The sequence below is a fragment of the Grus americana genome, chromosome 1, assembly GCF_028858705.1.
Source record: "Grus americana isolate bGruAme1 chromosome 1, bGruAme1.mat, whole genome shotgun sequence".
Classification (NCBI taxonomy): Eukaryota; Metazoa; Chordata; class Aves; order Gruiformes; family Gruidae; genus Grus; species Grus americana.
In genome coordinates, this window is record NC_072852.1 from 147,498,504 (window position 1) to 147,518,537 (window position 20,034).

Sequence of the window (20,034 nt, forward strand, 5' to 3'; positions counted from 1 at the left end):
AAGAGATCAATATCACTCTTAAGATGCAACTATACAAAATATTAGGGAGAAATGTAGGATGGGTCTAAAGGTACACACCATTTCAGAAGAATATTTTACAAAGGCCTACGCTGTACTATCAGGACTTGATATCAACGATGCAGTAAAATACCATTAATATCTCAGAAGTTAAATTTGATTTTAAGAGTATCTACAAGTCTGAATCCTTTGTAGGACTATGATTATCATTTTAAGGAGGAGAAAGCATAGCATAGCAACTCATTCACCTGTGAGGTGAAGGGACAAGAAATGTGTCATGAGCTATAGCTACAGAGAAAATCTTAAATTGAAGTAAAAGAGAAACTGGTCACCTTTAGCTCCAGTAAATAATCCCAAACTGTTAGAACTAGGCTGTAGTGAAAACGCACCTGAGGGAATATCACCCTGAGATTCTAATCCATTTGCCAGGATGCAACTTCCAGAGTTGACCCTGCTGCTGCTAGAAAGCCTTTCACTGAACTGAACAGAAATGCTCTAATGAAGACAGTAATACAGCACCTATATAATAATAATAATAATAATAACAACAACGATGATAATAATAATAATAATATAAATAGCATAATTTGAATTGACTGAGGTTGCCAAGTTCATTAGTAAAGCCAGAAGCAGAAACAGAGACACTGCCAAATGAGATCCTGGCATCAGACCTGCTTCAGCAGGATTTTCTTCTTGATATACCAATCCCAAAAGCTGATGAGCTTCTGATAGTGAAAGGTGAATTTGGTAGTTTCAATTTTAATACAGCTGAATTGTATGTCACAAGCTCCTAAGTATGAGACAGACCCTATGCATACATGTTCTACTGTTGAGCTCTAACCCACTGAAAGAAGACCCCCCATCTCTTCAGTTATCAGCAAATGACCCCTCAGTTCAGGAGGGATTCATCTGTTGCAACAACCTGAGATGGAGGGAAAAGCAGAAAAGACCTATCTTTGAACATGCTGAATGCACCCTCACACAAAAGCCAGGATCATCCCTTTACCTAAGGAACAACTACTTTGATACACAAGTGTCTGAATGAAAAATAAACATGTATTTAGAAGGTTCTGAGACAATCTTGTATGAAGTAGCATATAACTACATGATGCTTTATGCCTAGATTTCATTCTTGTGTATTATGAAAGCACACAAATAAATCTGAGATGGAAAAAATCTTTAGTCAACATCATCCAGTTGACCAATAGGAAACAAAGAAGAATCAGAAATAAATAATGGGTAAGAGTAACCGGACTGCTTGTGGAAGCTGAAGGTCCTACTCCTTTGACAGTGACTTATCAACTGGCTACCCAGGAGGAGTAATTGGGTTATCCCACTTCAGTAGGGATGGGCAGCCACCACAGGTAGCATCTCAATGAGATCACCAGCACTGCAGTAAGACCAGGTAGAAGGAGACTTTATTACATTGGTAATGATCGACAAGAAAACACAGGCACTTCTGATAAGGAACTCATGGCTAGATGAAAAAACCTAACTGTGAAGGTCAACAGACAAGAAGTTGCTTTCTTGAACAGCTGAAACATGGGGCACAGTCTCTGATGTTAGAGATTTTGAGATTCAACTTTCTTAGCTCTACTTTGGATCTTCATTATCTTTTCTCTTCTAGGACCAAAAAAATTCTCTGCAGACTTACTGCACTGAAACCACAGGAAAGACAGATTTGACACACAGAAACTTGTCTGTACTAAGATGAACAACTGCAGCCCAAGCTGTATGATGCCTGCTCCAATCTTTAGAATCCAACTTCTGCAGCAAGTAATTCTGCAACTACTGCCCTAGTCCCCAAGTGCTGTAGACTTGAAGGAGAACGGTACTGATCAGACGACCTTCTTGACAAGTACAAAGGCAATTTTCTTTGAGAACTGACTCCAACTGTCACAATCAGCAGGAGATCAACAACCTATCAATGAACAGCAGAAAGTCCCTCAAGCAAAAGAAAATTACACAACACTACGAAGCTCAGGGAGAGTAAACAGTTTGCAGCAGCAGAACATTTCAACTTGGTTACTGAAAGAAATGAAAATGCCGCTGCACACATGTCATAGTGTACGATGTAAATATGTCTTCTACAAGTACTGCAAAAGGAAAAACAGCTCCAACATTGAGCAAGCTGGAGAAACATACACCAATGTATATGTATGTATGTATTATCATTTGAAGACAAACCTTTTATCGAAGGTTTATTTTCAAACACCTTTATTAGCTAGTATTTCATGAGACTATTATCAAATTAAGGGCAACATTAAGCTACAGATTATTAAAGTCAAAAAGGAAAAAAAGAAAAAAATGTACATCTCTCTCAAGAGAAATGGACAGTCACAATAATTCATTGAAAATATTTCTCTAAGTCACTTTAATTTTTAAGTAGTGTCCACAGACACACAAGAGTACACTCTCTCAAGAAAGCAATTTCAAACCACAAAGAATGCACTTATGGAGTCAGATTCCTTCTTTCCCATTCCTGCTTCCTCTGAAAACCACAAATTGTTTCTTCTATGCCAAAAAACTTTTCAACTTCTGATATATTTCCTTTTTTTTCCCATTTGCCTCTTTGAAGAAACTCAAAGGCCAAAGACAACTGTTAAAATTGTTCTCTCTTTCTGATTTGGAGACCTTAGTCTCCTCCTCCTTTCTCCTCCCAAAATGATGCGGTTTTTAGCATTGTGGGATTTACATTCCATGCTGATGACCAAAAGACCATGTATGTACAACCCAAACACAGAGGACTTCTGATAATAATACTCTACTTCTGATTCTGGTGCAGGTTTGATATGCAGACAAAGAGATACTAAGCACTTTAAAAAATTTCTGTCCTATCTTCCTGTAAGTTTTGGTGCTCAATATCCTGCAGAAGTGTGCTCATGTCTACCACTGACCATTCTTTTTTCCATGCATAGTTACCTGGCGATATTATCACAGATTCCATGACCTCCGTATTTTGCAGGCTCCACTGGTGCCCCAGCCTTTCTGACCATAATTTTAAGGGTCAATCGTTTACCCTTCATACCAGCAGCTTCAAGTCTACGTTGGATTTCTTCTGAGAGGCTCAGAAGAAAAGCTTCTGCTTCCTTAGGCTGAAGGGGAAAAACAACATGTTTAGATAATTACTAGTTTTCAAATATTGAAGGTAAATCATTAAGGGTTAATACAATCCAGATTTTGTAAACTGAAAAGAGCAAGCTGACTCACAGGCAATTGTCTTATCTAACTTCAAGTGTTTTGTTTACATTGTAGGTTGCTGCAGTTAGGCAAGATGGTAGATTCCTATCCTAATGCTGAAATAAGTAGGTAAATACTAAGTCCTTTTGGAAGTAAGTCTTTAAAAAAAAAAAGTATTTAGAAACCCCAACACAGAATTGCAAGTCTAATTTTACGCACACACCTAGAAGATGAAGAGCGTAGGGCTTATAAGGAACATCTTTTTCACCATGGGGAAAATCAAGCAGTGGAACAGGTTGCTCAGAGAAGTTGTGCAGTCTTTGTTCTTGAAGGTTTCCAACACCAGACTGGATAAAGTCCTGAGCACCTGGTGTGATCTCATAGCATCCCCTGCTTTGAGCAAAAGGCTGGACTACACAACATCATGAGGTCTCTCCCAACCTGATTTTTCTATAATGTCTATAAATGCTAAAGTACTCAGCAAAGAGCTGAGTTATTTTTTAATACAATTTTGTCAACAACACTCCCCCCCCCATAGTATTTGTAAAAAGGCTAATAAAAATCTTGTACTGGAGTAGCTGGTGATGATTTCAGGCACTGGCATATTTGAATAATCAGCGTTTAAATGAAAGAGAATGCTAGGTGCTGACAAACCTACTGCAGTTCTCTTTTTCTGTACCAGACTTGTATAACGAATGCAGAATAGCCAGCTAATTTTGTGCAAGCTTCTTTTCAGTCCAATACTTTTGCAGTCTCTCCTCCCATTTTATGGTTTGGTCTCCTACTTCTTCATTTTCCTCATTTCTATTTGGTGGCTAAGATGGTGCTCTAACAGATCAAAGTGTAAGTGAAAATAATCAGAATATGAGAAGATTCTTCTACAGCTGGAAGAAGTTACTGCAGAAAAGAAAGTAAGTTTGAATTTACCTGTGTAAACCTTATTCCATAGTTGATTTCTGCTGAAACAGATTTTCTTTCTTTTTCTGTACGAACAGGTCGATCATCCAAACCACGACAAAATCTGTAGAGCATTTGTCCTGTTTTTGGACCAAATTCTTTTTGCAGTTTTGACATTGAAGCACACTGCAGATCTCCACAGGTTTTAATTCCCAAAGAAGCCAGCTTAGATTCCATTGTCCTGCCAACTCCTAACAACAAAGCAATTAGTTAGCTCTACACAATTCAGAGGTGGTCAGGTTTTGAAGAAATAAAATGCATCTTTTTAAACCTACTCTAGGTGGTATCAAATTAATAAATATACATCATAAAAATAAATTCCACTCAATAAAACATTGTTCGAATGGAAACTTTTGCTGTCTTCACCTGTATTTCTTTAATCTGTTTTATGTATTTAGTTTAAGATGTCATAATGAAGCATGTTTCTTTATTTCTGGGTAAAATGTGAATGACTCCTGCTTGCAAATCTTGACAAGGTACTGCCTGTTACAGAGTATATGGCTCTGAACACCACAACACTCAGTTCAAAAGGAGTGTCCAATATGTAATATGTTTTGCGATCATATAGAAGTGATTTAATCTTAAAGAAAACCAACAAATATTTTGACTACTGTTCCACCGCTTCCTAAATAGAAAAATAATATTTCAAGTACAAGTGATAGCATACCCATATCACTTGTGCTTTGAATTACCAAGCACTGGAAATTGTAGGTATCCATGGCAACGGCACATATGTAAGTGTGATAAACTTAACTATATTTCTGGGTTTTGGAGAGGTGGCCTGTTAGAATCATAGAATAGAACCATAGAATGGTTTGGGTTGGAAGGGACCTCAAAGATCACCTAGTTCCAACCCCCCCTGCTACGGGCAGGGACGCCCTCCACTAGACCATGTTGCCCAAAGCCTCGTCCAACCTGGCCTTGAACACTTCCAGGGATGGGGCATCCACAGCTTCTCCAGGCAACCTGTTCCAGTGCCTCACCACTCCCACAGCAAAGAATTTCCTTCTAACATCTAATCTAAACCTTTTAGTTTAAAGCCATTACCCCTTGTCCCATCACTACACTCCCTGATAAACAGTCCCTCTCCCACTTTCCTGTAGGCCCCCTTCAGGTACTGGAAGGCCGCAATTAGATCTCCCTGCAGCCTTCTTTTCTCCAGGCTGAACAATCCCAACTCTCTCAGCCTGTCCTCATAGGAGAGATGCCCCAGCCCTCTGATCATCTTCATGGCCCTCCTCTGGACTCGCTCCAACAGCTCCACGTCTCTCCTGTACTGGGGCCCCCAGAGCTGGATGCAGTACTCCAGGTGGGGTCTCACAAGAGCGGAGTAGAGGGGCAGGATCACCTCCCCTGACCTGCTGGTCACGCCTCTTTTGATGCAGCCCAGGACACGGTTGGCTTTCTTGGCTGCGAGTGCACGCTGCCGGCTCATGTTGAGCTTCTCATCAATCAACACCCCCAAGTCCTTCTCCTCGGGGCTGCTCTCAATCCATTCTCTGCCCAGCCCCTAGTTGTGCTTGGGATTGCCCTGTGCAGGACCTTGCGCTTGGCCTTGTTGAACTTTATGAGGTTCACATGGGCCCACCTCTTGAGCCTGTCAAGGTCCCTCTGGATGGCATCTCTTCTGAAATTTACTTCCAAAAAATATTAGTCCTATGAGTTTACACTACCAAAGTCAGTAAAGTTAGAAATCTCAGGTAATTGGCTTCTATCTTTCATAATCTGTTTGTCTAGGTGGCATTATTGACACAGACACTGACAAGTTTTTACCATGAACATACAAGGGAATTCTGAAAACTTTAAAATGCTCGAGTCAAAGCACAGTACTATATCAATAATTTTCTGGAGGAAAATTATCTCCTATAAGCTGTGTCAAAGAGAAATGGTGCTGTGCTGTAAATTATGTTTGGCCATGGAAGGGGATAGATAAAAAGAATTTCTGGTAAACCTGCACCTGTCTATGTATGTTATTCCTACCACTTTTCCATTTCAATGTCTACTACTGTCTATTTTTTGTTTCCCTTTTCTTTTTTTTTTCCCTGAACAGAGAAAAATACTATTTTGAACATTTAGCACTAAATATGTGTGTACAGATGCAAGCTGAGCTCAGCTGATCGCTAACATACAAAGCATAAATGAGTACTTATTCAGCACTTTTTGCACTATGTCTGTGTGATGTTATACTACTGAAGTACTGAATACAATACAGAGTTACATGCCAGGAACCAACACTTTAGCTTACAACTCTTTAAATCATTTTCCTGGAACAACAGAAAAATATTCTCTATGTCCTTACTGTCTATCACTCTCCCAGCACAGTAACTCCAGGTCTCTGCCACCTCTGTGAATCCCGCTATGCCTTGGAGAACTTCCCTAAAACCTATGGGCCAGAAATGCTTCCTTCCTCCCCTGCAGCTTTTTCCTTCGTTTTCTCTATGTCCACAGGCATCTCACTCAATCACTCCATTTCTCCCTTACTGAAATATCCTTCTTTCTCTGATCTAAGGAATGCAGGACAGAAAACATCTACTCTCACTATACATATACACAACTGGGAACTATTGCCAAAATGTACAATAGTTGAATTTTGCCTGCCTGTCCCTCAAAGGATGTACTCATTTGGATCACTCTCCTCTGTCAAGCTGTCATTTTTCACAAAACTTGTGGAAACATCATGTCATTAGAACTTCTATCTCTCAGTAAGATTTGGCTGAAACTGCCAAACAGTTCATAAAATTATTAGTACTGTCATACTTGCAAATTATAAATCATAATCATTGTCACAATCATTTCCTCAAACAACCAGGCAAAAAACAGTTGGAATTTGACAAATCTGTTGTTGTTCTTTAAAAGAACTGCTGACACAGTTTGCAGCATACCATTGACTAATGACCCTTACACAAAAAAATAATTACCTGTGTAACAAATGCCTAAGGTGTTTTCTAAGTCTACCAGAATCAAAACCTGTCTATAGCTGGATGCAGAGCATAACAGTAATATTCTCACAGCAGCCTTACTTTCCACCTTCCTGTCTATCAGCCATTCTAATACAGCTCATGTTGCAAGCAGAAACATTTATCTAGTTTAGTAATTCTCCTCTGCCAAATTTTATTTCTTAATTTTTGTTCTGTCCTTCTCTTCAAAATCGCTCAGAGTTTCCTAGATGCAGCACAGATTAAACAAACTCCCCTCTCTCCTTTTTTTCCCTTCATAGATTCTCTGTTTTATTATGGCATCTGTGCTATTTTTTCCAGCTCCTGACTTGACACACTCCTTTTTAGAAAGAATACACTCTTGGGCTAGTTCTCAGTTCTAAGCAAACCTTGCCTCTATCAGTGATAAGTACCTAATGTTAATCATTTTATTACATTCATTATGGTACAGCAAGCTAGCACTCACTTGAAATTACTCATCTAGATAATTTTATTAAAGAATATAAGGTACTAAACATACTAAACTCTGAGCTTCATATGTATATACTGCAAGTATGACAGTAGATCATGCTGTGTCAATCTGTAAAATTCTTCACTAAAAAAGATGTTTCTCAAAGATAGAAAAAAGTCACAGAAATTCTTTTCAGAAATTTCAGAAATTTTTTTGCAATCAGTGTATCTTCTTTTTTTCAGATCATAACCATGGAATAGCATCTATTCTTGTTTGATCCAGAACACAGATTTGTAGCTGAAACTGTTTTAATATCAGGAGCCAAAATGTCCTCTAAAAGAAAAGAGTACCTGGAAGACTGGTAACAAGTTGCCCTCTGATAAAATCATCCACTTCTTCAGGTTTTAAGTGATACTGTCCATCTGGTTTTGCTTTACGAGTTGCCATTCTGGCCAGCAGAATATTGGAACCTGTAAAAACAACAAATTAAAGCATGGCGGTGGTAACTTCTGTCTGTTCAAGTAGAATGCCACAGTTCAACAGTCAAGGAAGAAATGCAGAAAGTGCAGTCAAATTCTTTATCTTTTACAAAGATTTTAATGAAATATATTCATACATATTTGCAGTACCTACTTCCAATTTACCAACTAACAGTGATTACAGCAGTGTAACTGTAGGGGTAACTGCAATTGTAAAGTTAAAACTAATCAAAGAAAAAACACCAAAACCCCCAAAAGAACCAACAAATAAGTGCGGGACACTTCACTAAGACCACTGAATTTATTTGTCTTGGTTACGTTCTACACAGGTAGAGGTACAGATAAACAGTTAAGTGCCAGTGGCTAAAAAATTCAGAAGTGTAATATTTTAACGCTGCAGAACCTCAGAAAATCCACTGTGGTCAATGTAAATAATACTTAGGTGACAATTCCATCGAGTATATTATATGTGAAATACTGGAATTAATCTAATATTTGGGCCTGAGTATTGACTAAAAAAATCCAATGAGTTTATTAAATTACTATATGTACTCATAAAATGTGGTGGGACCGAGACCTATTTCAGAATTTTTTCTTCCCTGTTTATAGGCTTATTCATGCTCAGCCAGTAAGATCTCTGAAATGATACCCAAACACACTCATTACTGCCACTCAAACACCCTGTTCTAAGATAAAGCAAACTAATAAAAGGTCAGGGGAATTCACAGCTCTCAGCACTGTGTATTACTATTGCTGTTCTCCTCCCACTATGTTCACATTCTCTTTGTCTCTTCTAAAATTTTAGTCAATAAGAACACTACCAGAGTTTTACGGGCACTGCTTCTCCTGAGAGGTTAAATTGATGAAACAATTAATGACAGATTCCTCATTCAATTTCCTATTTAACTTTGGGGATCCATGTTTTGTCTATAGAGTACTGAAGATTTCTGATCTTCTAATCTATCAAACGTACCAACATAGCCTCTAATGCCATGAAATCTCAGTGATTTACCTTCTGCAATGTATTATTCCCACAACACTGAAGTGAAGCAGGAAAAAATGAATACCTCACTTAACAAATGAGAAACCAAGATACAGGATGTTTATAGATGAGTGTTTAATCTTCCACTAGCATTGTTTAAATCAGTTTAGTTAAGCCACTAAAATCTCTAGGGTAAAAATTAAATTTATTCAACTGGCATAAGCGTGTCCTTCTTTAATTTATCTCTAATCAGACAACAGTGTTGAGAGGAGATCTCAAGAGTATAACAGTATCTATTCAAATTTACATTATATTGGTACAACTTTCCCATTGGGCAACATATCAATCACTTACACAAGATGTATGTTTCTGGCAGACCATGTTTTTGAAATAAAGTCTCCACATTCATGTAATAGTACAATTGTTTCCTATGATTTATTTACTTAATGATGAATGATGAGTGAAAAGACAAAGTCCTTCTCATGTAGCTACCATATGAATTTCTAGAAAGGATACCAAAATTATTTTCCAATATCTCACATAAATTGATTATTAGAAAAAAAATGCTCATAGATACTTGTCTCTTTCAATCAGTAAGAGAACTACGGTATCGGATTAGAAAATAATGCTTTAAAAACTAATTCTGCTCTTTCTGCAGAAAAAGCAAACACACTAAATAAGCATATAAAAGAGATTACAAATGTGTTTCAAGACAAAACAAGACACAAACAGGAATCCAGGGAATTACAGTCTCTACTATGATATTATAAGAAATAAAGGAAGAATTCTGCTTACAGTAATGAATTTCAGCGTGTCTCACAAGTGGATTTCATATACTTAAATACACTCAGTATATTTATTTACAGATGCTCAACTCTAGTATTAATTAGGGACAAAAACAAAGGAGAAAGGAAGGGGCCAAGTGAAAAGAAATCAAGAAAGTCTTTTCAGCTGTGTGATTTCATACACAATACCTACTACAAATCACACAAATCTTCGCTTTCAATACCATCTAATAATTATGCCAAATCATGCCATCCTGTAAACAGTGCTATCTCTGATAAGGAACAGAATCTGCACTCATTTTTCTATTTACTGAAAAAATACAGCAGCACTTCATAAAAATGAATCTAAGAATATAATCAGATGGGGATTTTAGCATACTGTTCAGATAACAAAGGAGAAGTGATAGCAATTTTGTAAGTTTTTGCTTAAAACTTTCCACTCATGAAGATTTTATTGCATTTTTATTTACACTAATTTAATGTAAATGGCAATATGCTCCATATCACACAAAGAGAGTTTTATCAATCTTACGTAGCTTTTATGCACCTAACAATACTCCTTGTAAACAGAAATGAAATGAGGTACGTACCCATCCCAACAGAAGCAGTGCATTTAGTTTGGGCTTTGATTTCGGTGCGGATAGCATTTGCAAGTTCATCAGGAGTCAATCTCGTCTCTGTAAGGATTTCAGTGATATCTACTAGAGCTTCATCACAACTGACTGCTTCGATGTTATGAGTATAGCTATCAACACAAAGTAAAGGAGGTGAAACACCAGCAACAGCTCACCATCTGTTAAAACAAATATGTAGCAAATAAAGTCTTCCTTTTGTGGTGGCATTTCCCTGCTTATTTGGTATCACACATCACTTACATATTAAAAATTACAGCAAATTACAGTAACATTACTAATGTAGGACTAACTTCAACATGCATCATGATTTTAAATGAACAGCTGGAGAAGGAGTTGAATACTTGTTTTTCATTCACAATAACAAATTTCCAGTTTTATTTAAGTGCATTTTAAACCAGAAAGTAGTTTCTAATAGATATTACTCCAATAACCCATTCTTAAGTTACTCAAAAAACCCTCTTGGAAGAATCTCACTACTAAGCAGGGATCTGCTTCTCATAGTGCTATCAGTAAAAAAATTTAACAATGACTCCTTTGGAAGTCAGATGTTGACTGTTTACAGGATTAGGCTTCAAGATAAAAGAATGCTCAGAAGCATGGTGCTCAACAAAAGTACTACAAAAGGAAGACCTCAAATAGGAATGGCTTTACTGAAGCCAAAGAATAACATGGAGATGAAAATACTAAATTGAATAATGGCATTCAGCAGTGGCAAACAAAATATGCTTGATAACCTTACCATGAAAGATCATGTAAACAAACAGCACATTACCTTGCTAATATTTCATATACTGTCCGTGCAACTTCTTTGTATGCATCAAAATCATACGCAACTGCTTGAAGATTTGGACACAACTTTTTTGCTTGGCCAAAAAACATTCCATTCTTTATGCCGACTTGTCTAAAATTAAATAATAAAAAAACTCAAATAAACACAGTACCAACTTTTCCACAAATTAATACGGGGTATTTCCAAATAAAGGATTTGTATTTTCCCACAAAAATGAATTATCAATAAAAAGGAATTTAGTCCAACTGCTAGCAATTTAATAGGCAAGAAAAATAACTGCAAATAGAGTATTTGAATCAGCTGCATAATATTCAGGCATGCGGCACGGACAGCCTGCCTTTGGGAACATGCTTAAGACAGTGTCTCCAGAAAGCACCACTTGCTGTCTTCTGTTTCAAATTAAACCCCTGCATATACTACGGTGACTAAGGTAACTGGAACTTATAATCCACTGTGCAAGCTAACAAAATTATGCTTCCATAATAAATAAACAAACTCTAACTTTTTGAGATACAAATATAAGTCTGCCTATCCTAGCATGCTTGAGAAAGGTTCCAATGAAGGAATAATTTCTGGAGTATTATTTCCATTGGGGAAGAAAATTGTATTTCTAACATTGTGCTTATATTTATAACAAGTTGTTTCATATTCTGAACATTTATAAGATGTGTTATTGGGGATGCTCAACATAATCTGTGCAAGAAATGGTTTTAAGTTTAGTAATCATACTGTCTGATTTTAACTAAAAACTTCAGTGACAAACTGTTCTTAATTCCATTAAAGAATGCAATTTTTATACAAAAAGGTGAAGATAACATTATGAAATCAGCAATATCACATTGAATGACATAAGGGTTTCCTTAATAGGCTTTGTTTCAAGTAACACGCAGGTTAAGTTGAGAGCTATTAAGCAGTGTCTAAAAAGCAGCAGCATCCATTGAGAAAATCTTGTGTTAAATTCTAATAACCTATATAACTACAACCTCTCCAAATATAAAAAAAAAATTCCTCTCTAGACAAATTTAAAGAAACTAATTTAACTGCTATTTTTGGACATTTTATGCCTATCAGTATGACATTTTCAAGCAACCTGATAGGTAACTTTTACCTACCTGGCTTCATAACTACAAGAAGCTATTTCAGCCATGGACAGTACAGTGAGATCGAAGTCAGCTCCATTCACATGTGTGCAATCTGGATGCTCCCAGACTGATGAGTCCAGCTTATCAGGTACTCTAATTTCTGCTTGGAAAATAATATTTATATTTGGGTTTATGTTATTTTTCTTCAGAGTTCAACAGAATGAATGCAAATAAAATAAAAATTATGGGGTTTATTTTATACAATTTCTATACTGCTACCTGTTGATGAAGAGGTTCTTAATACTATATTGATTCATATCATGGTCCAGAAAAAAAACCAACAACCCAGAGACACTCTCCCCTCCCCTCATCATACTCTCTCTCTGCAGACAGGTCTGTATATATTACTAAGAAGAATATTAGGCTACAGAAAAATTCTGTTTCTGTTTTCCCCCAAATTAGTAGACAGCAGCTTGTTGGTGACTACATACACCATATCGTAACATAAGACTGATCTCAGCTTTAATGACAATAAAAATGATTAAACACTTGAGGCTAACTGCTATCACTGCTATAACCATACCCTGTAACAAATAAAAGACACTCAAAAATTTACCAACTGCTTGGCTGCACAAGACACTTAGCCACACTCCTTTTTACAAAAAGCACAACTACCAGCAGAACACAGAAATTAAATTCAGAATACAAACCCACTTTTTATCATACTTACAACTCCTTACTTAAAACTATATTTCTAATAATCTAGATACCACAAAGTGATTTTTAAGAAGTGAAATAATAACCAGAATGCTAATTAGCTTAAATTAAAAAACACTAGCTAGAAACTTCTATTTCTTTTAACAAATTGACAAAACTTCTGCTCTTACTTCCTAATAAATCTCTTCTTAGGATATGTCAACTTCTTTCAAATATCACCATAAATTTATCTTGGATCAAAATGATACAATTAAAAATACTGCAATCCCAGACTTAAAACGAGACAGACCTTCCCTAATTCTATAAAACTTTACTGCATGGTCTTAGATAAATTGTAGAGAGTCCTCCAGGCCCACTGCATACTAGGTACTAGAACAGAATTCTGTGACACTGAATACTGGAATCAAGTAAAGCATTTTCTATTCCTCTCTATTTCAGTTTTTACACTATGTAAACCCTGAAGGATACATGCCTGTACTCTAAATATAGATCAGCCTGAAAAAATGGCTAGATGCAAAAGCTACTATGCCCTCCCAAACTCCCCATCAGAATCAAAACAACAAGGTATCATACAGACAAAAAGCTTCTGTTTAGTAAAAATGAAATCCAATATGTATGTTATAGTTCTTTTTCATTACTGTAGTCTATTTAATACCATACACCTTTGTAATATAATAAACAGGGAGTTTTCTTCAGAGCGCCACAGTGCCTAATTATATTTCATGCTACTAACAACTTACTGACAATTTGACTGAAAGGAAACATGGTGCTATGTGCACATATGAATAGTTATCAGACTAGAGAAAGTTTTGTAATGAGTGAGTGGAGACAGCACGGGTAGAGCCTGACTCATGCGAAAAAGTGCTTTTATTCAGCATTTCTGCTAAATTTGTGCACCTTCTTATGTCTTAAATATTTTAATATATGATGAGCTCAGTGAGTTACCTAAGATGTCTGCAACTGAAAATTAGAGCAAAATTATGCCCCAAATAAAGATAAGAATGACAAGAACAATTTCTTTAGTCCATGCCTTCCTGTGCCCTGGCCTGAGATGATGATGTCATCTTGTCTATCTTCATTGGACTCGTCGACTTTTTCCACATCGCAGCAGAGCAGATCCCCCCATGAGCTGATGGAGTCACTTCATGTGAAATTCAGGGCAATGCAGAACACATTGTCCTCAATGGAAGGTAAGGTAGAGAACCTCTCATCAAAAGCTGGGAAACTAGACAGGCACATGGTGAATGTGGAGCAACGGATGGAGAAATCAGAGGCCAGGACCCAAGTCTGTGAAAAAGAAATCGCTGAGAATAAATCTGTGACTAATATGATGGTTAAAATCTGCTGCTCTTTAGAATGAAAAAGGGAGATAGTAGGGTTGAGGGAAAGGAAGCCTAGAAAACATTCACATCTTGGGCATCCTGGCCATGGAAAAGAGACCCCAAACTATGAATCCTGATTAACATATGTTAATCTTCTATCTTTAGAACATGAATGTTAAAGATGGCATGTATGTAGAGAAGTAATTTCTACTACCCAGAAAGGCTATCTCCAATTTGGAGATTTAGGGTGAGAATGAAAGCAAGTTTTTAAATTTAGAAGTTATACATTTTGGATGAATTCAAACAAGAAAAAGAAAGTATTCCATAAAAGATTCAAGATTCTATTGACACTAGATATTTGTCTAGCAATGCAGATAAAAGGCAGGAACCAGTATCACTAAAGAAGTAATTTGCAAAAAAAAGAAGTAGGTGAAGCAGCAGAATTCAGTATTTGGTCAAAAGTGATAAGGGTTTTGTTTAAATTTTTTAAACTTTTTTTTTTTTAATTTGGAACATTTTTTCTAATAAGCAAGACCTGGAGAAGGCAAAATCAGAGAACAGCCTGGAAAGCATGAAGCATCAAAAAATGAAGTGGGTTCCACATTGAAGCATGGATGTAAAAAATACGCTCATGTTCAAAGTTGGTCCCAACTACCTTTTTATTTCATTTATATAACATGTCCCCAAACAGAATTGTGTACATTTAACAGTATAATTTAGCATTCTGTATTTTGATATTTTAGAAAAAGTACTCTTCCATGTGATAAATGTACCTACGGGGCCATATTTACCTCTGGCATGGCACAATTAAACGCATGCAGTGAAGTGTTTCACATACACTTTTTAAGATACTGTAATGTTAGAAAAGCCTAACCTGCAATTTCATCTTTTCATCTAAGACCATAACTAAACGTAATTTCTTTTCCCCAAAAGGAAGACAAGCCATGTACTTATGAGAACGCAAGCAGAAACAACAGATTGTCTTTTTGTTGATAAAAACATCGTACATGGAGATAAAAATTAATAAAGAGACTAAAAAATAATATGAACTGCAACTAATGAGATAGAGACCATAAAAAGAGAGTTAGGAAAAAATCCTTTCACCAAAACAGGTTGTACAATCTATCAAGAAAGGAAGAGCTAGCTGCCTGCCTGTGTGCAAGCCAGTGAGATTGGATGCTGAAGTTAAAGAAATGAATGTGTGGATATTCAGAAAAAGCTGCTGCAGTAAGAAACTGAGTTTGTTCTACAATGAGGCTGAAATCTGCTGTACTCTTAAGCAACAAATATAGTAGAAGAGATACTACTGAATTTGTGATTCACAAAGAACATGCTAGATATCAGCTACACTTCTGTAATTTAACTGCCCACTCTCCAAGCATCACTTGATTGTATGAAGTCACACTCTTATCCAGTGTAAGGTCGTAATAAAAGTTATGAAGTCACTGTATAAAAAACTGAACTACCAAAAAATAGTTCATACACAAGCTATACTACAGAAAATCCAACTCCATAAAAACCACAGCTATCTTTGCAACGCACTTATATATGGCACTGCAAACAACACAGCAGAAGCTAAGCCTGGAGCATCCTGAAAAGTCCTTAAAAAGTTAAAGGCCAATGGGTTCCACAAACATATATTCTACCTCAGTTTTGAAGTGTTCTTAAACTACAGCAAAAAGACATATAAAACGGCATTACTTTCTATAATACCTTGTTTCCAAAAGTCTTTGAAAATTAGGAGAATTTATTAGTTGGGGTTTTCTTAAGTACTAACATTTCAGAAACAACCAGGGAAGAACAACCTTTTTCTACTTCTTGTTTCAACAAAATAACTCACTGAAGTGTAAACTTTGTAACAATAGTACTTGCTACCACAAGGTTGGTAAAAAGTGCATATACAAGGGGCAAAAGAGAAACTCAACTTCCAAATCCGAACTGAAATTAAATAGCAGCTGCCCCTTCTATACACACTTTTTACCAACTTCGTGGTAAACTAATCAGTTTCAAGCTGATTAACCAGACTGCTAGAGAAAAAAAGAGAAACAAGTTGCCAATGTTTAGCAATATACTTTCTCATACTAAATGCAGTTCAGGCAGTATAATAAAACTTGTTGGTGAAAGTATGTTTTGTTTACATTAGTGTACTACTACTTCAGTTCACAGAAAGTAACAAATATCTGAGTAAGGAATTCTCAAACTACAACAGATGCCTTGGTTTTGAGGAAACAAAGTACTGAAGAAACAGAACTCATGGAAGTTGCACAGACTTTCCAGAAACCTAAAATGCTCTAAGAACCACCCAAATTAACTCATTGTACACAGATACTGTACACATGCAATTCAAAAGCCAACTTCAAACAATCAGTTTCTCACTGGCCGTGTGCTGTCATTTCTACTTTTATAGTAAAAAAAAATTAATAGCCTTTTAAAATTTATTTTTGTACCTTCTTCTCTAGAATACAATTACTCAGAACTCAGAACAAAGTGATCCCAGACAAGCTGTATTTATTTCTTATTTTAAAAAACTACTTAACATTGTATCTTATACTCAACCTCAATGAAAGTGAGTATACCTAAAAAATACTCTAAAATAATTCACTCATACTAAGTAAAGCTAACAAAACAAGAAGTCATAGTGGCATGTTATTACTGAGGCCACAAAGCACCATGTTGTCCAAAAATATTTCCTTTCTGAAATCCCCCATGTGAAAAAAACAAATTCACCCACTTTGCACTTTATTAATAAACTTTAAGGAAAAAGTATTCAATATCAAAAACTAAAAACATATAGACAAACAAACAGACAGATGACTTATCTGTACCTGCTTTGCCATTCAATAGCTTGTTCTGGTAATATTGCTGTTCAAGCTGGGGGTTTGCACCAGGGCGCAGTGGTGCCTTTCCTGCACCTCTGTTACTAGTAACAGCTACTGGTTTTCCTATGGAGAAGAAATGCATGTACTTAATAAGTCAACATCTGTAATAGCTTACATTTTATTAATAGAACTATGGTAAGATCATAAAGATGTCTGTTTTTTTTTTATAATTTATTTTAAGCTTATACACTCTTACAGCATTAAGGAGGAAACAGCTATGAAAGCAACTTTGCATTGTGACTATGAATTTGCTGCCTTAATTGCAGTCATGTGTAAAGAAGAAAAGCTTTTAAAGAGTTAAAACAGAGCCATACTAGTTTGTCTTTAATAACAAGTATAAATGGAAGCTGTGAAACTTCACCAATGCCCTAATGATTCATTAGTTTAAGACAAAGCAAACACTGTACTGATTTTAAATACTTTATCATGTTTATTAGCTTAAGTAAACTAGAAAAGTATACACATACCAACACACTCAGTTCCACTTGTTTAATTAACTGTACCAAATAAAATCTTTAGTAAACTTTTGACTTTTTAGTAATACCAACACCTCCATAATTTTTCTACAGGAAACTAATTTATGCACTGAAAGTTCTGGCAGACTTCCGTGGAACAGAAAAAATAACTGCAGAAAAGTCCTAGGTTCTTTATATTCCAATAATGGAATTTGAAACTTGGCAGGAAATAAAGTTCTAAAGACCCAAACATATCAGGAGTGTCTTTGATACAGTTGCTCCTGCCTTTGGACAGAAGAGAGCAAAGGAATTGTATATAAAGCTTACTCTTCTTTCCCAAGGTCTATGATAGCTGGGTGTCAGATGGTCACCACTGCACCAAATCTTCAGACTTGTGCATCACCAAAGTTCAGTGTTTGCACAGAACAACTAGCATCTCCATTTCTGAACTGTACACTTGTAAAAAAACCCACCAAAACTCGCTAACTCTTCCTATGCCCTAAGGATGATCACACAACTTGGTCTTCTAAATGCCAACTGAATTGCTTCATCCTCCTGGTCTTACAATACATGTGTAAGAGCTTAGACAGAAAAGGGAAGGAGAAGCAAATTTCCCTTGAAAAAGATGAATCAGGCAAAGAGACAATTAATTCTCAGCTTTGACTTTTCTACTTTTCTACTTAAACAAATCTCGTTACATTACTTCAGGAAAATTACTGGTTGTGTTTTGTTTTTTTTTAACAGAGAGTGACCAAAACCCACTTTCGGTACAACTAGAATTTGATCTCCCATTTCTAATATGGCAGATTTAAGTTTCAATAAGATATGTGCAATATTATAGAGAATGGTTACTCCAGATTTTACTTCTCTCTTCTTACTTTAGATATTGAAAGGAGACAGCAAGGAGAATTCCAGTTCTCTCTTCCACTTGCTTTTGGATTGTGAGAAAGTAAGCAGGAATATGAAAGTTGCGTGGTCTATCAAAGATGCCAGGAAAGAAGATTAACATGCAAAGTTCATTTTGTAAGTGTGCAAGTTTGGTTTTGCTTTTAAAGGCTCAACTGAGTAAACTGTAACACGTAGAATTAAATACTGACCTTTGAGATCTGGTCTATTTCGGATAGCCACAGACACAAAGAAGCAATCCATATCCACGTGCATTATACAGCTCTGTGGCTTGGCTGAACTCGCAACAGACACATTACCTAGTATGAAGATACACCAACAGAAAACTTGAACCCTAATTTATACCCTTTGGTACTACTCACAGTAGTCATCAACGACTATTATCAAGTTTTTACCACCTTAAAATATAAAGATTTTTGTTTCTTCTCACAAAAAAGATACTCACATTTACAAAATTCTCAGAGAAATGTAAACATAAACAGTAGACAAAGAGCCTAAACAATGCATCAACTTAAATTGTCTATTTTATTTTCTCATAATTAACACCTTCTACCTAACAAGTTCTCCCAATGCAAGATCTTAATTTTGCTATGTTAACACTGAATCTGAAACAGAGAACTTCATGTCTTTTTGTTCATCAATCACAAGACTCTTCAAAAGATAAAAAAAGTTTAGCTGCACTAAGAGCTACCATTAATTCTTCATGTAACACACCAAAATTAGTTTTAAACCTCCCATGCAACTGGATTTTGTCATTGCTGTACCTACACTCATGCAAACATTCAACAGATGAGCAAGACAGCTCCAGACTGAAAAACTTACATGCCTAAAGCACTACAAAAACTTTTGTCGAGTATTCTAGAAGTTCAAGTATGCACGTCTATGTTGCTGACCTACCAGAAGATGCTCTAACAAAAAACCCCAACAAAACAAACAAAAAAAATCTTAATTCAAACAATGCATAAAGTGTAACAGTGAAAAAATACTACAATACATCAAGTGAATTGTTCTGCTTTACATCTGAGTTAATTGCTGAGTAATCAGAGAAATGTTTTTCTGTTTTTAGTAACTTACCATTTGAATTCATTCTTTGAAAAATAAGGGCTGTCCTATAAAGGGCATATTTACAAATCAAGTGATCAACTTAATGCTTAAGAAGTTGCTACTTGTCAACTGAAACAGTCATTAACTATTTGAATACTCTAGGCCAAATCAAAGAGAAAATAAAAATATATTAGCTTAAATCATATTTTGATGGAAAAAATACACATTAAGGTAGTTTGTAAGCTAACATGTTTTATAACTGGGGTGTCCTAGCATAAACACAGAATCAGTTATTTATCTAACAATTTTTTAGGATGTAGTAATTTATCATCAAGCATATTTTCATATGATTACAAGTGATTATTTTTACAGCACAACAGAGTCAGAATCTCTTTGCTGGTACAGAGCTAGCCTTT

General features: G+C 36.0%; 1 protein-coding gene across 9 annotated transcripts in view; it reads right to left on the bottom strand.

Moving 5' to 3' along the window:
• Nucleotides 1–20,034, bottom strand: part of REV1 (REV1 DNA directed polymerase) — a 64,563-nt gene that overhangs the window by 14,682 nt on the left and 29,847 nt on the right. For 4 of the 9 annotated variants that reach the window (XM_054813685.1, XM_054813688.1, XM_054813684.1 and 1 more), the window contains 8 exons: nucleotides 18,766–18,873; nucleotides 17,160–17,276; nucleotides 12,326–12,458; nucleotides 11,196–11,324; nucleotides 10,379–10,533; nucleotides 7,893–8,012; nucleotides 4,126–4,346; nucleotides 2,941–3,113 (listed from right to left, as the gene is read on the bottom strand). In XM_054813685.1, coding sequence (XP_054669660.1) covers nucleotides 2,941–3,113; nucleotides 4,126–4,346; nucleotides 7,893–8,012; nucleotides 10,379–10,533; nucleotides 11,196–11,324; nucleotides 12,326–12,458; nucleotides 17,160–17,276; nucleotides 18,766–18,873 — 1,156 coding nt within the window. Of the gene's footprint in view, nucleotides 1–2,940; nucleotides 3,114–4,125; nucleotides 4,347–7,892; nucleotides 8,013–10,378; nucleotides 10,534–11,195; nucleotides 11,325–12,325; nucleotides 12,459–13,957; nucleotides 14,269–17,159; nucleotides 17,277–18,765; nucleotides 18,874–19,648; nucleotides 19,776–20,034 lie in introns of those variants that run through there. The other 5 variants (XM_054813689.1, XM_054813687.1, XM_054813690.1 and 2 more) reach the window with 5 other exon arrangements.